The sequence below is a fragment of the Miscanthus floridulus genome, chromosome 18 (genome assembly GCF_019320115.1).
Source record: "Miscanthus floridulus cultivar M001 chromosome 18, ASM1932011v1, whole genome shotgun sequence".
NCBI classification, from domain to species: Eukaryota; Viridiplantae; Streptophyta; class Magnoliopsida; order Poales; family Poaceae; genus Miscanthus; species Miscanthus floridulus.
The window spans coordinates 56,804,312-56,820,883 of NC_089597.1; the positions used below are offsets into that span (position 1 = coordinate 56,804,312).

The window sequence follows — 16,572 nt, forward strand, 5'->3', positions numbered from 1 at the left end:
TTGAAGTTGAAAATGATCAAGAATTTAAGTGGGGTGACATATAACAAAAGGCATTTGAGGAGATAAAAGAATACATGAAATGTCCACCCGTGCTAGTCCCTCCTCAGCAAGGTAAGCCTTTTAAGTTGTACATATCGGTCGATGACCAAACGATTGGATCAGCCTTTGTGCAAGAGTTTGAAGGAAAAGAATGAGTTGTTTTCTATCTAAGTAGAAGGCTTTTGGATCCAGAAATAAGATATTCTCCCTTATGCTTGTGCTTATATTTCTCTTGCACTAAGTTGCGACATTACTTGTTATCGGCTAAGTGTACAGTTGTTTCCAAGACTGATGTGATCAAGCACATGCTATCAATGCCGATATTAAATGGAAGAATGGGGAAGTGGATTCTTGTGTTGTCGGAATTCGACTTGAGGTACGAATCAGCTAAAGCAGTCAAAAGGCAAGTAATAGCCCATTTTGTCACCCAACATCATAAGCCAAGTATTGGCTATGTAGAGCCGATATCTTGGACGTTATTCTTTGATGGATCATCATGTAAGCAAGGTGGTGGCATTGGTATTGTTATTATTTCACCTCAGGGGGCAAGTTTTGAGTTTGCTTTTCTGATTGAACCGATGACTACCAACAATCAAGCAGAATATGAAGCTGTTCTTAAGGGACTTCAACTTCTTCATGAAGTAAAAGCCAAGTCAATTGAAGTATTTGGAGATTCATAGTAGATTATTAATCAGTTGATCAGCCTGTATGAATGTAAAGATGATATTCTAAAGGGATACTGTGATGAATGCCAGGAGTTACTCAAGGAGTTTCGTCATATTTCTCTTCAGCATATCCTAAGAGCACAGAATCAAGAGGGTAATCGGTTAGCTCAAAGTGTGTTAGGTTATCGAGTGTTTCAAGAGATCTTAAGTAGTGAAACCTTGACTAATGGTTGGAGAGTTGAAATAGCCGATTACCTTAAGAATCCATCACAGAAGGTTACTAGGAAGTTAAGGTATAAATCGACTAAGTATGTTTTGCTGGATGATCAGCTATATTACAAGACAGACGATGGGGTGTTCCTTAAATGCTTAAATCAAGAAGAAGCTAAAGTATTGATGGGTGAAGTACATGAAGGGATATGTGGAGATCATCAATCGGCTTATAAGATGAAATGGATTATTTGTAGGACTGGATATTTCTGGCCAACAATACTAGAAGATTGTGTTGAATATTATAAGAGATGTCAGGATTGTCAACGCTTTGGTAATATTCAGAAATTGCCTACATTAGCTATGAACCCAATAATCAAACCATGGTCATTTCGAGGTTGGAGATTTTATTTAATTGGCCAGATTTTTCCACCTTTAAGTAAAGGACATAAGTTTATATTGGTAGCAACAGATTATTTCACTAAGTGGGTTGAAGCAATTCCTTTGAAGACATAACCTCAAAGAACATGGTTGATTTTGTCAAAGAGCATATTGTGTATCATTTTGGGATTCCTCAAACCATCACTACTAATCAGGGGACAATGTTCACATAAGAAGAGTTTAGAGATTTTGCTACCAGTATGAGAATTAAGTTATTAAATTCTTCTCCCTACTATGCTTAAGCTAATGGCCAGGTAGAGGCGTCCAATCAAATTATGATTAAACTAATCAAGAAGAAGATCGAAGAACAGCCAAAGAAGTGGTATTTAATGCTTAATGAGGCATTATGGGCATATAGGATGTCCTATCACGGATTGATTAAAGCATCACCTTATGAACTTGTGTATGGTCATAACGTGGTCCTTCCTTGGGAGATTCAAACTGGATCGAGGCATGTCACATTATAAAATGATTTGTTAGCCAAAGTTTATAAACATCTTATGATGGATGACTTAGAAGACTTAAGTTGCCATCGGCTACGTGCTCTTGAAAATATCAAAGCCAATAAGCTAAGGATTGTGAAGTATTACAATAAGAAGGTTAAGAGCAAACAATTTCTTGAAGGAGACTTGGTCTGGAAAGTGAAATTAACGATTGGGTCAAGAGATAACAAGTTCGACAAGTGGTCGCCTAATTGGGAAGGACCTTATCGGATTAAACGTTGTGCGTCTGGTAATGCTTATATTTTAGAAACACTAGGAGGAGAAGAGGAGTTTGACAGAGCAATAAATGGAAAATATCTAAAGAAATATTATCCTAGCGTTTGGATTAATACTTGATAGTCGATTTATTCAGTCATCGGCTCTAATAGCCGGTACCAGAAGGGTATCACCTCTAGTTCAAAAATAGACCTGAAGGGATAAAAGCCGATACGATATGTATCGCCTATAGAGCAAAAACAAACACAAATAAATTGGTACATGGAACATGAGTACAGGGCAAAAGAGAAGCCACTTAAAATAAAGAGATTGTCTGCTAGCTTCTCCTATTACAAGCTAAAGGCCAGAGAACACTTTGTTCACTATGTCTTCGGCCTAGGAAGCGAGGGCAATAGAGTTGGTGGCGCTAAAGAAGTCCTTGACCAGGCGCTCATGATCCTTAGGGTGTTTGGTAGCTAGGAAACCATGGGGAAGAAGTCAAAGATCATGGCTAGAGTGAGCTTGCGCCATAGCCAATGCCACAGTAGCACCATGATGAACACCATGAAGGGCAACATCTCTGACGTGGTTTGGGACATCATACAAGCGAACCATCGACATGGCACCCCTAGCGTTGATGAATCTGCCGCATACTCTGCAACTGATCGAAGGCTTTTCAACTAGACTGATAGATCTAGAAAGGTTCGAGGAAGGGATAATCAAAATCTTGAAGACAAAACTAAGAAAAAATAGAAAATTGTGGTGGACATCTCACCCATGATTCTAGCCTCGGCCTCGATTAGCCTCGCTTGAGTGGAGTCGGTCCTATGTTCTAAGACGATGATAGCGTCTTGCAGCGTGTTCAGATGAAGGTCCATCTGCCCAAGATCACGGGTTGCATCCTCCTGATAATAAAGATGCTGGCATAGTGACACAGACTCATCAAGGGCCTCTTCAGTAGACCTCTTAACATCCTCCATGCCTTCGAGCCTATTGAAAAATGAATCGCACCAAAGACACAGAAGGTTTGGGACGAAGCAGGTTATTTTTCGATCCACAGCCATGGCCCATATATATAGCCCGGGAGGTGAGAAGATTGGCTTCATCAATGTTATGGAATTGAGGTCTGTTATAGAAATGGATTGACACTCCAGAAATTTAGGGGATAAATCATGAAGAAATAATGGATTTGGACTTATTGCTTCCCATAATTCTAAGATACCGTGGTATTGATACAAAAGGTTTACATTAACTAACAATCAACCCACTAAGACTTCTTTGGAATGAAGGGAGTTTAGATCCCCACAAGGCCAAAGGTCATCATGGACCAAGTCATATAGGCCCGCAGGTAGAAGTAGCATTAGGGGAGAGAAAAGGCTGCCTGCTAAAAGATGCCCATATACCCAACCAATCTCTCAGTGGCTGAGAAACCGTGGGAAAGAAGTCTATGGTTTCCCCGATGAGCATTTGATAAAGTGAACAAGGGAAAGGTGTCCACACATTTTAACCCTTGCAAACACTAGAATAGCTCTGCGATCATGGTGAGAAAACTCAGGTGATGTCACAATAATTCTTCTAACCGTAGTAGCTGATTCTCTTGCTCGACAAGGCGCTAAAATGAGTGACACAATAACCCTATGCACAAGAATTCTTTTAACCACTCAAAACCCTCATAGCAAGGAATTAGACCATGGAGGGTTTGGTAGAGCCAAGGGCACTTGAGGAGGCAAGCATAAGAGGAGCATAACTATGTTGTTGGGTTGCTCTTGCTAGAGTCGTATAGACATTTATAGTCGGTCTGGAAGGATTAATCCAAGCGCCCATCAAGCAATAGTGCTCTCGTGAAGCTTTGAAGTATGGGCTCATAAGCAATCAAGGACATTGGTGGAGGTGACAAATAGTAGGCCCTAGATCTTGATTCTCTACCCATAACTATGGTACAGATGTGGTAATTTTAGAATAAAATTACTTTTATCCCAAAATTGGGGGCATGTGTTTACACCAAAATTTGGGAAGAAGAACGTGGGAATTCAAAGCTTCTAAGATTGTGTCATCAAGGAATCGATTGCATAAGGATCAATATCAACTGATTCAGATGCGGCACTAGGATCGGCTCTCTTTGGATGCCATCAGCAGATAACGTTAAAGAGCTACGGTTGGCATCAGGAGAAACATGTCGTTCTCTATAAAAAGGGAAAGATTAGGGTCCAAGTTATCTTAAGTTAGGAATGTTTTCTCTTACACCAAAAATTGTAATGAGTCGTACTTGAGTAGGATTCATGCTTAGGTTCTGGGTATAAATATTGGACCCCGGCTATTGTAAAAGGACATCCAATGAATCAATACCAATTACTTTTTTTGGCTTCACGCCAACCCTTTGGAGTAGGGGTAGTGTAGATCTCGGTGAGTTCTTCAATAAGCAGGGCTGCATCGGTCTAGCCGACCTCTGGCTTATCTATAAGTACTGTCATAGCTTATACTTCTATTTGTCAGGCTGCATCGGTTCGACCGACCTCTTGCGAGCTCTAGTATAAGCTAGTTATCGATCCTTATTTAGTTGAAGTACGGCTGCATCGATTAAGTTTAACCTCCATTGCTCGAATTAGACAAAGGTCAAGTTATCGGCTCTATCTAAGGGTGGCATCCTTCGGGTAGATTCATTAAGTTACCAATCTTGCTAATATTCTTATTGTCATTAGTTTCAGCAATATCAACCTGCCTGATCGAGATCGATCTAGATCGGCCTTATATCCTTTTTAGTCCATCGTTTATTTTGTCACATCACGATGGTTCTTACTTTAAACGATAGATTATGTTCTATCAGCTATTCTACTTCGATCTTGATCGTGCATAGTACACGGTTAAGGCATGTCTGGTCTTGAGAAGGTCCACTAGCTAGTTGCACCTAGTCTATAGCTCGCTAATATGGATGTAACGATCCGGTCGATCCCCACTATTTGTACTTTAGATCAGAGTATACTATCTAGTAGATTTGCTTTCAACCAAGCATGACCTTGGCTGTTTGCTATGCCTGCATCGGCTAAATAGCCGATCGCCTGTACTTTAACGCTTACAGTGTCTCTTCATGATTCTGTTAAATATGAATAGATCTATTTATTTTAAAGGTTTGCTTTGTTGTCTTTATCATGGCTACCATCGATCCAGTCGATCCCCACTGTTAAGGATAACAGATTAGGTCTAATGAGTTTATAGATCAGTCCATGTTAAATAGTCGATTGTTCACATGCTGTAATCCCTTTTTTACCTGAATCGGCTATTTTAGCCAATTCTCCCGTGCTTTCACACATGTAGCGTGTCTTTTAGAAACCTATCTATATATAGATGGTTTTATGGATTCTTTGGCTTTAGTTTGTTGTTATCATCATAGCTACATCAATCTAGTCTAACCTCACTATTGATGGTAACAGATTAGATTCAGAGCATTTGTAGATCCATTTGTACTAGATAGTCGATTTGTTCGTATGTTACATCCTTTCTCGTTGAACTTATCGGTTCAATGCTTTACACTGGTTATATTATCTAGCCGATGATGTTACTTATATCTGGGTGCATTGTATTTGCTACTTTAAAATCAATCGTGACCCGCGAGCTTCGTAGTCCTTAACAACCGATTTTTTCGCGTAGCGGCTATTTGGTCGATTTTCCCGTTTGGCTGCTCCCGAAGCGGCACACTTGGAACTGTTTGGACAAAACCAGCAATATGACTGGCACGCCCTTAGGAAATTCGTAGGGTCGACTGGTCTAGCATTGAAGCCAAGCGAATCTCCAGCCTTGCTCCATCAAGCAGATCCTTCTGGCTTGCTGCGTGTTGACGCGTGTTTGTGCTGGTAGTAGCAATATGATGAAGGAGAGGCAGAACACACGCGAAGGCTCAAACTAGATAGTGCAGAAGAAGTCAGAATCAATGCTACCCTCCAATCAGCTCGATACCTTCAAGGTATGCGCCACCACTATGACAAAAGTGTTTAGCCCTAAACTTTTCAAGTCGGCGATCTCGTCCTTCATCGCATCTAAAAGATTGATGGTCGATACAAGCTACTTAGCCCTTGGGAGGGCCCCTTCATTATCTCTAAAGTTACTCGACCAGGCTTCTTCGAGTTGATGACCGAAAGTAGTGATCCAGTCAAAAACTCATGGAACATCGATCAGCTCTGAAGATTTTATGCTTAGTAGTAGTCTTAGTCATTATCTAGTAGATTCAGTTTCATGCTTGTGTAATTCAGGTTCCTAGTTAATATAATAAAGTCAAATATTTTTCGGTAGATTGAAACTGTCTCTTACTTACCCAACAAGGTACACGACCCTAGCGGTTGTTCAACACCTTACTCGGGTAGCCTTAGTACTACCCTCATTTTTTCATGAGATACACTGGCTATCCACATTGGTATACATCTTCGACTTTTAAAGTCACCTAACAGGGATACGCCGACTACTCAGTTGGCTCACATCTCTACGACTAAGTGTTTTGTCGCACCTACGACATTTAGTTCTATGCTAACACATGCCACCTAGAATGGATTTCTCTGGAAGAAGGTGGCTGACTAGTCCTTCTGGCGCGTGAGCCTCAAAGAAGACAGTCACCAAGGTCCCATAAATACAAAGTGCCTCAGCACTTCACGTCGACTACAAAGTTGATCACAGTTTTTGCAACTGTCCCAACTACGTTGACTACTTTAACTTGGATAAACTGTCTTAGGTGCCTAAGTACCCTAACAAGACATATTACATCCGATATTCATAGGCTAAGTTTTTATGTTAAATTAATAGCCTACTCAAGCAAAAGAACATTGTTTCTTACAAAGTGCCTACTCGGCACACACATGCTTAAGCAAGTTTTGTACAAACTAATAGAGCCTAGCTTCTCCATCCGTAGGTCTAAGTCATTAGCTATGGTGGTGGCTAACCCATCTAGTTCTTCCTCAGCTCTCTCCACGAAGGCTAAGCAATCTTCACTATCATACTCCATAGTCACCTGGTGGAGATCTATAGCTAGATATAGCACTTGGAGTGTACCGAGTACATTCCAAACACAGACTTTGGTGTTGCCATGCACATAGCCTTCAAAATGGCTGGGGATCTACTTCACTATGTCCACCCATCTTCTATCACCGTCTTCTAGAGTGCGGAAAAGGAGGGCGAGCAGCTTCACAACTTCCTAGAGTGTATTGCACTCCCCTTGCAACGTCTCCAACTGGGTTTTCAAGTCTTGTACAGACTTTAGGGCCTGCATCAGATCTTGATCAGCTCCATGTTTAATCAGCTTAGCTCAAATGAGTTCTTCACTCGCTCATTCTATTACCTCTTCAACCTAGTTGTGCTTGGTCTTTAGGGCTTCATTCAGCTCCTTTGCCTCACCTTCTAGCCACCTGGTTTTGACCTGCTCATCTGCAAAGAGGAACACACATGGTCATCATCATGGTCACCGACTGCTACATTCAAGAACTATAGGGAAGCCATACCATTCTCTTACCTTTCAATTTGGTATCAAAGAGCTTGGCCTTCTCCATCATTTTTAGCAAGGAGTCAAAGGCATCATCCTTTCTCTTCTCGGCAACTATTTTTGGCGCTCTGCCTCACCAATCTAAGCCTAGAGGATGCAGAGAGTCTCCTCATGGTGCTCCTGCACGGATTTCCACTCAGCCTCCTTCTTGGCCTGCTACTCCTTCAGCCTAGTGAGCTCCTATTGGACTTGTCGGACCTTGATGGAAGCTTTCAGTTCCGCATCCTAGCCATACGGCTATTTCCAGAATAAGAACTCAGATAATGCCAACATCAAGAACTAGCAAAGTGTAATACATACCCTCAATTGGCTATCGAAGATAAAGGCCTGGTTCAGCAACCCAGACCATGACCTCATCAACTCGGCATACTTCGGACTGTATGCCTGGAGTTGGGTGCCTGGGCCGGTAACTGGGATGACCTCCTCCTCCTCCTCTACCCGCTGGGTACTCATCATTAGCGCACTTGAGGCAGATGCACTTAGAGTATTAGCATTTAGACTAGCTTCTGCACTTTGCCCATCTTCAACAGCAGCGGACTCTGCTGGCTCCGGTCCTAGAGGCTGGTGAGCCTCGCCATCAGTAGACGTCACTACTTGTGGCTATGGTGCCTCCACATGATCTATGGTACTCAGCTGTTCAGGTTGCTCCACTCCACCCTCAGCAGACGTCAGACTGTCCCGTTGTGGCATTTTAGTGGGCTCGAGTGGGGACACAGGCCCAACTGGCAGGCCTTCTTCCACTCGATCACCTTCAACATGCAGGTTCTCTTCTACCCAGAGCTCTTCACTCTATGGTCGGGTACTCAGTGTTTTTTGTACCCTGATTTGTGCAGAGTCAATTGCCATTCTTGGGATGATGCAATTATGTGGAGAAAGCTATAACACTTACTCGATAGTGGATCTCTTCTTCAGGCTAGGTTTCCCTAGCATCATACCGCTAGACGATTGATCCAGCTTTAGGTTTGACACTAGAGCTAACAGTACTGAGTCATCCTACCGACTCGCAACGCCCGAATCCTACCCAAGTGTACCCCCATCACCTTGAGTTGGCATTTGGGTACTTATCAGGTCCGGTGGTGGCATCCTATCAAGAATGATTCAACATACTCAAGTATATCCATGACAAAGTTCAATATAGAATTTTACTAGGAAGCATACTTACTGCCTGACAAAAAATGATGTGTCTTCTTCTTCCTCCTCAAGTTGTTCCTCAGCGGTATCACGAGCTACAGTTGTTCATGATCGGATTCAGAATAAAACAACTTTCAGACTACACAGAGTTACTCTAGACTACTCTTACCTAATCTCAATGTGCTGGTTCTATGGGGACTCTTGGGCACTATCCCACTTGCATTAGCGGTGACATCGGCCTCCAACGACCGCTTCCCACTAATGGCTCCCTGCCTTGCACCTTGGATGGGTTGGACTATGAAGTCATTCGGATTCACTTCAGAATCACTCTCGGCTTCATTATCGACTGGGATAGCTGAGGCAGCGCTTCCCCTGCCTACTCCTGCTGACGCAGTCCCACTTCCACTTGCTCCTTCAAAGCCAGCACGCTGAGGCAATGTGGGCAAGTCACCAAAATTCCGCCCCAAATGCTACATAAATAGTCAATAGCTTACAGGCATCAATTTCTACAAATATCAAGATATCTCAAGATTATGCAGATAACTATACTTACACCAGCTGGTGGGTTCTCGTGGTCATGCTTAGGGTACCAGTATGATATTACCGATACTACCTGGAGTACACCCTGAATCCTCTCTAGGACTTCTCCTTCAGTCAATTCAATATTCGTCACTCGGGTAGGATCTTCTGGCCTGGTGTATTCGAAGCCATAGTGCACCCTCTCTTGAAGTGGCTACACCCGATGCTTGATGAAGCTGGTGACTACTCCAACTCCATTCAAGCCTTGGTCCTTCATGGCTGTGATTTGTCTTAAGACTGGACGGATCCCTTCTAGCTCCGTTGCATTCACAGTCTCTTTTTCCCAATGAGCATTGTGCACTGGCACGACTTTGCTATGTACCTCTAGTGGTGGGTACATGTTCCCCGCATAAAACCACTCGGCTCTCCAATTCTTCACAGAATCAACCAAAGTGTAGTGGAGATATTCATTTTTCTTCCCCACCCGAAGTTGGATACCGGTGCCCCCTAAAACACTGGGATTTGTTGCATCCGGCTGCGGTTTCAGTCTAAAGAAATAGCGAAATAGAGGGATGGAAGGGGGAATGCCAAGGAATGTTTCACAGAGGTGGACAAAAATTGACAGATGCAAGATGGAATTTGGATTCAGATGGTTTAGGGTTATGCCATAGTAGTGCAAAAACCCATGCAAAAAAGAACAAGCCGGCAACCCTAACCCGTGTTGGATGAAAGGCCCAAAGAGAATGATCTCACCCAGCTCAAGGTTGGAATGTGGTGCTCTCTAGGCGCCTTCCATTCGCCAAGCTTCTGGCAAGGCAAATAGCCCTGCTCGTGGAGCTTCTGGAGGCGCTTCAGCTTTGTGCGCGGCGCCGGCCAGATCTAGGTGGCGGCGGCCATCTCCAGCATGTCTAGTGTCCTCTTCTCAGTAGTCTTCTTGGCAGCGGTACTCGAATTCTTGCCCTTACCCATCAAGCAGAGCTTTCACAGATCTACGGTTTTGAGGATGCGAGATTGGTGGCGCTGTCGCTGGCACGGGGGCTTAAGCAGCAATTGAATGGAGCAGAGGTAGATGTCGCTAGGGATTGGTTACCTTTTATATAGGGTTCCCACTATCGTGCGGCCCGATAATCACGCCAACTGATGTGGCGTTTCGGTTTCCCTACCATTTTAATGACGCTGCACGATTTGATACGACGGCTGCACACCTTTTCATGATCTTCGGCGCATCACATTGTGTTTAGACTTATCCTTTGGATTCCCACCTACCGGGTATTTGTCATGATATGGCCATTGACTGCATGGCCACATTATGATATACCCGGGTGATTCACACAGTACTCGTACACTTGCTCGGTAGTATGAGTTCAGCTACACAGTACTCGGACGAAGATTTTTTATTCAACAACTTAACGGATACAAGGTTGGACAATTTACAAGATTCTGACTACTCGGTCTCAGTAACCATTTTCTAAACCAAAGCTCCTAGTTACTACTCGACAGGACACATCCGACTCAAGTTCCACAGTTTTCATTGTGACAACATAGTGCATCCAACATTGGTTTCGGTGGTACAAAACTTCCTGGTCTACCAGGTTTGGGCAGCAACAACGCTTCTTCCGACATTTGTCTACCCAAGCCGACTACGCCACCACCACTTAGACTAGCAGTTGATCGTCAATGGACAAACATTGATAGGCATCGAAGAACTGACATGGGACTGCTGGATGAACATGTCTCTCATCACAAGGCTTCTTCTACCTGCCTCCACAGACCATTCTGTTTTGCGCCACTGTGAGACTAGCCTACTTCTAGTCTCTATCACAAGACTTCTTCTAACTGCAACATGGTCTACTACTTCTATCAACAACACACGGAGGCTGTTCTACTTCACATACCACCATATTTCTTGGCTACAGACTCAGAGTTGCTTTGCTATTCCTCAGCTGATATGCAAGAGCTCGCTAGGAGGATTTTTATAGGTCAAACATGTTGTTCATGGACTGGGTTCATGAAGAGTGGAGCCGACAGTTCCTGCTGATCAGTACAGGCCTACTTACTGCACTATAGGGTACAGTGCATCCCACTACACCTTTACAGTGCATCATGACAGTGCGCGTGAAGCTATAGTACACTCGGGTGACATATTTGGAGCATATACTACTCCCGCGTCAGCTTGCATTTACTCTTCACAAGCACCGAACATTGCCTCACCTACTTTTTGACAAGTAGCCTTGCAATAATTACTTCTCTATCCGTGAGTATATTCTTTTTAAATCCTAGTGTCGGCTACTTACGTACTAGGCCACAGGCTCAGGGGCTGCGGGATACATATCCTTAGATAATGTTTTTTATTCTTTTTCAAGAATTTGTAGAAAAGACCCTCCAACTCTTTGTCCCAAACAGCAAGAGGTTCGAGGGCTACACTCAGTGATTGCACTTTTCAGGAAAATGCACATCACCCGGAGTTTTCAAGAGTACTCCACGGTTTCTCTATAGAAAGTACTCGGACAATACTTGTTTTTACTCGGCATGATCTAGAGGAACAAGAAGACTTCCAAGTTCAACCGTGAAACGCTCGGGGGCTTGTCGATGCAGGACTCTATTCGCTATTGGGTCGACTTCTGCAGCGGGCCCATGGCTGGCCCACGGTCTGCTTGAAGGACATGAAGAAAGATGGCTTGGACTTCAAGCCATCAAAGATCGACCTCGACAGCTTACTAGGAAAGCTAGATTTTGTAATAGAATAAGGACTCTTCAAATTGTAACCGACTTGACTAGAACAACCGCCCTGCCCTCTGTCTTGTATAAAGAGACGTAGGTGGTATCCCTAGTACACACACAATCATACAAAGCAATCCAAAGGAAAGGCTCACGCCGACTGGACGTAAAGGCTTTTACTCGATTCCGAGGGCCCGAACCAGTATAAAATCGTTGTCTCTTGTGTTACTGTCGAGTTCCTGAGTTCGTCGAAGCCCACCAAACATCGTTCCGGGTACACTCGTGACGAGTTGCCTGTCATTAAACACCGACAGTGACGAAGTCAAACCAGAAGACTGGAGTATCTCTGATCCTGGATCTGGTGTGTCCTTTGGATCTGGTGTGTCCTTTTTATCAAGGCGAGCCGAGCGTATCAGCGTATCAGGTTTGTTGTCTCTGATGCTGTGACGGTTCAGGAGTATAAAGGCAATAGGGGAGACAACAAACCACTAGTGTCTGAAGTTGCGCATCCGAAGTTCGTAACGAAATGTTCTGACTAGATTCACAGTTGCAGAACTGCACTTTGCCAGTGGCATTCATCTCTGAATCCGAACATTGATCGTGCAGAAACGCACTAAACAATACATGTAGGAAAGATGTCTGAAATCTGAAATCTGAAATCCTGCCATTTTTAGCAAAGATGTCTGAAATCTGAAATCTGCAGAAACGCACTAAACAAATGACTCGATTATTCTGTATTTAACACTCATACACAACAGCGGGGATTATTACCTATATTCCCCTCATAAACACAAGACCAATACATGTAGGAATCACACAAGTAGTAATTCACTATCAGGGCATTGATCGCTTGATATCAGCCGTCAATGCCAGCTCCGCTAGACCGTAGATGACTCGTGCAATTGCATTCATCAGCACTTTCTAGACTGAAGCAACTATGGGGATTATTTCCTATATTCCCCTTATGAACACACCGACCAAACCAACAAATCTGTAGTAGTATAATTGGTATCAACTGCTTCGCATCAGCGTTCAATGTCGGCTCCCTCGGACTTTGGGGATGTAGGCTTGGCAACAGAATAGCCGCCTCGGACGTCATCGCCGCAGGAGAAGGCGATCTCCTGCAGCTTCATGGACGCGCTGGAGCTGAACACCAGCAGTGGTTTCTTGCGCGGCACGGGCGCTGGCTCGGCCTCACGGTTCAGGATCTGCACCACCCGCCTCATCGCAGGACGCTCCTCACAATTGGGATTGGCGCAGCTCAGCCCCACGAGCAGCAGCCGCAGCATCTCATCCTTGTCGAACTCGCCGGCCAGCCGTGCGTCCGCGGCCTCGATGAGCCGGTCCTCGCCGTGGAGGCGCCACACCCAGTCCACCAGGTTCACGTTCTTGCCCCCACCCCCGCCCGCGCCGCACTCGTCCTTGTCGATGGGCCGCCTCCCGCAGCACACCTCGAGGAGCACGACGCCGTAGCTGAACACGTCGGTCTGCTCGGTGGCCTTGCCGGACTGAAGGTACTCCGGCGCGAGGTAGCCCATGGTCCCCGCGGTGAGCGTGGACACGGGGCTCTTGTTGTGGTCCATGAGCCTGGCCAGCCCGAAGTCGCCGAGGCGCGGGCTCAGGTTGCCGTCCAGCAGGATGTTGCTGGTCTTGATGTCCCGGTGGATGACGCGCTGCTCGCACTCCTGGTGGAGGTACGATAGCACCGACGCGATGCCGGCGGCGACCGTGTATCTCTGCAGCCACGACAACGTGCAGGGCTCGCCGTAGAGGGCCTTGTCCAGGCTGCCGTTGGGCATGTACTCGTACACCAGCAGCAGCTCGCCTTTCTCGTCGCACCACCCCTCGAGCTGGACAAGGTTCTTGTGCCGGAGGCAGGCGATGACGGACAGCTCGGCGACGAACTCGCTCCGGCTCTGGTGCGCCTTCGTCGACCGCTTAACGGCGTAGGTGGTGGCGGCAGGGCCTGGCATGGCGGCCTTGTACACAGTCCCGAACGCGCCCTTGCCGAGGACTCTGCTCGTGTGGAACCCTCTGGTGGCGGCGCTCAGCTCCTTGTAGCTGAACTTCCTCGGGCCCTTGAGCAGCTCGGGAGAGAAAGCGGCGTCGTTCCGGGAGGTGAGTTCTATGTGCTTCTTGATGGAGACCCAGGCGAAGAACACGAAGGAGACGGCGAGCGCAACGGGGCCGAGGATTCCGAGCGCGAGCCCGACCCTCTTGTGGCTGTTGGGGGCGTTGGACGCTGGCGCGGCCTGCTCCGACGAGTTGCTGGTGGCATTGGATTCAAAGGAGGAGTTGGCCGTGGGCGGGAAGCCGAACGTCTGGAAGGTCCACTCTTTGATGGTGTGCTGCTGCGTGCTCCCCTCCGTGGACGCCGAGAAGCCGACGTACATGGCCTCCTTGAGGTACGGCGAGAGGTCCACGGCGACGGAGAGGACCGGCCGCTTCGGCTTGGCGTTCGCGGCGTAGCTCAGGAACACCTCCAGGCGGCGGTCCGCGCTGCGGTAGTCGATCCACGCCGTCGTGAGGTTGCCGCTCTTGAGGTCGATCCCGGATGCGGCGAGATCGACCGTGGCGACGGACAGCGGCGAGCCGAGGTCCAGGCCGACGTGGTTGTCGCTGGGGTCGGCGAACTCCGGGTTTGCCATGGTGTCGAACTCGACGGCGACGATGGCGGTGGACGCGGACCCGTTCTTGGCTACGGTGGAGTCCGAGGAGTTGAAGAGTCCGAGGTAGCCGCCGGTGGCGCCGAGTGTGGCGCGGCTGGCGGAGACGAAGAACGCGATGCCGTCGCCCCCCGCGGCGCCCGCGTTGGGGTTGGCGATGACGAAGGAGAACCTGGCCGCGAACGACGCGACGGCGGTGGCATTGGAGGCTGTTGCGGTGTGGCCCCGGAACGCGACGGGCTTGGTACAGAGGACGGTGCCGGCGCTGGAGGAAGGCACGCCGGTCTCCGGCGTCAGCCCGACGGAGCCGTTGCGGAGGAAGGAGTCCCCCAGCAGCGTGAGGTCCGCGAAGGACAGCTTGGCAGAGTCGAGGGTGACGTTCTTGGCCTCCGCCGGTGCCAAAACAGCTGCAGCGGCGGCGGGTGGCGCCGTCAGCGTTAGCAGCAAGAACGGCAATAAACGGAGGAGAGCGGCGGCCATCGGTGGTGGTGGGCAGAAAAGGAGATCGGGGTTATGAGAGAAGCTGTGGGGCTCGCTTCTGGTTTAATGCGAGCTGGGTTTGTGAAGAGCAGAGGTGGAACAGAGCATGGTGGGAGCTTGATGGGTGGGGGCAGATTAGCAGAAGGGGGAGACGCGCAGGGGATTTGGGGTGTTCTTTATGAGGCAACGGTCGGATTGGCGCGTTTGAACGCAACGGTCGGGAGGGGACCGTGCTATTGCGCTGGACGGATGTGGGTCGGGAGGTTAAAAATAATTGTACTATATACTATAAGGATAGTTGTCATAATGAACCTAATGTAGTTTCCACCTCTCTTTGGTTTCTTTGTGATTGTTGAACTGGAGTTGGGATTCATCAGGATTTCAACTGCTTTCTTTCCTAACGGCCCTTTCCATTTTCTCATTTTGGCACATATAAGATAATAAGAACACAAGTGTTAGTTGTCCTTGCTCTGAAAAAAATACTACTCTCTCCGTTCCTTAATATAAGCTATATAATTTTTAGCACCAATATTAACGCACAGCCTGGGAAAGAAGGTGAGACTGAGAAAAAAAGGGAAAATCAAGTCATTTTCTCTCTCCCAATCAGATGACTTCCTAAATCTAAGGGATTGGTTGGGGCATGTGCTATGTACGGTGGTAAGGTTTCTAAATTAATCAGCGTGGGAGCTGATACGTACCTATATTTTGGAATTTTCTTTAAAAATCTATATGGCTTATATTAAGGAACGGATGGAGTATTAAACAAAGAGACAGAATCTTAATGTTACCAATTCATGAATAAAGCATGTTACTGTATATTACTTCAGGACAGAGCACAAGCATGTTATTGCTTCAGGAATCAGAAGCATTCTTATATCTGGTGCTACTTTCAGGGCGTTCGGCTGGTAGCCTTTGGACTGATTTTGGATGGTTTTGGATGATTGAATAGTATTCTGTGAGAAGAAATAAGCTGAAACAAGCTGAAACAAGCGGGAACAAGCCGGGACATGACTAGCCAAACGCCCTGTTTATAGTTTGCAGAAAGAACATATTTTTTTCTTTTTGCAGTGCCTCTAAATGGTTTAGCTGGCCACTCCATAGCCTTCATAATCAGGCAGAATATTGTTTAAAAAAAGGGAAATTTTGCTATTGGACATGCCAAATGACGCGTCTTTGCTGGCGGACACTGCGTTTTTCATCTTTTGCCGTGAGACACTCTGGTTTTTGGAAATACTGCCAGTGGGCACCGCAACCCAGTTGCACCCGGTTTTGGAGAGAGAAAACTTCGTTTTTGACATCGGGTGCCCCTGAACCACACTTGGCGCCGTCCCAACCTGGTCTGGTTCGACCCACTTGAAACGGCCGGCCCGCACCCGACTCGTCTCCACTGCTCGTCTCCACTGCTCCTCGTTCCCCCTCTTCACCGCAGAGGCGGCGGCGGCATAGGCTGCGGCGGCCGGTCGGGCGGGGGTGCCGGCCGGTCG

At 46.6% G+C, this 16,572-nt stretch overlaps 1 protein-coding gene across 1 annotated transcript; it reads right to left on the reverse strand.

Moving 5' to 3' along the window:
* Positions 1 to 12,670: 12,670 nt before the first annotated feature.
* On the reverse strand, positions 12,671 to 15,198 carry LOC136522193 (probable L-type lectin-domain containing receptor kinase S.7). The gene has a single exon (XM_066515984.1). The coding sequence runs from the start codon at positions 15,086 to 15,088 to the stop codon at positions 12,968 to 12,970; it is 2,121 nt and encodes a 706-aa protein (XP_066372081.1). The 5' UTR covers positions 15,089 to 15,198; the 3' UTR covers positions 12,671 to 12,967.
* Positions 15,199 to 16,572: the final 1,374 nt, after the last annotated feature.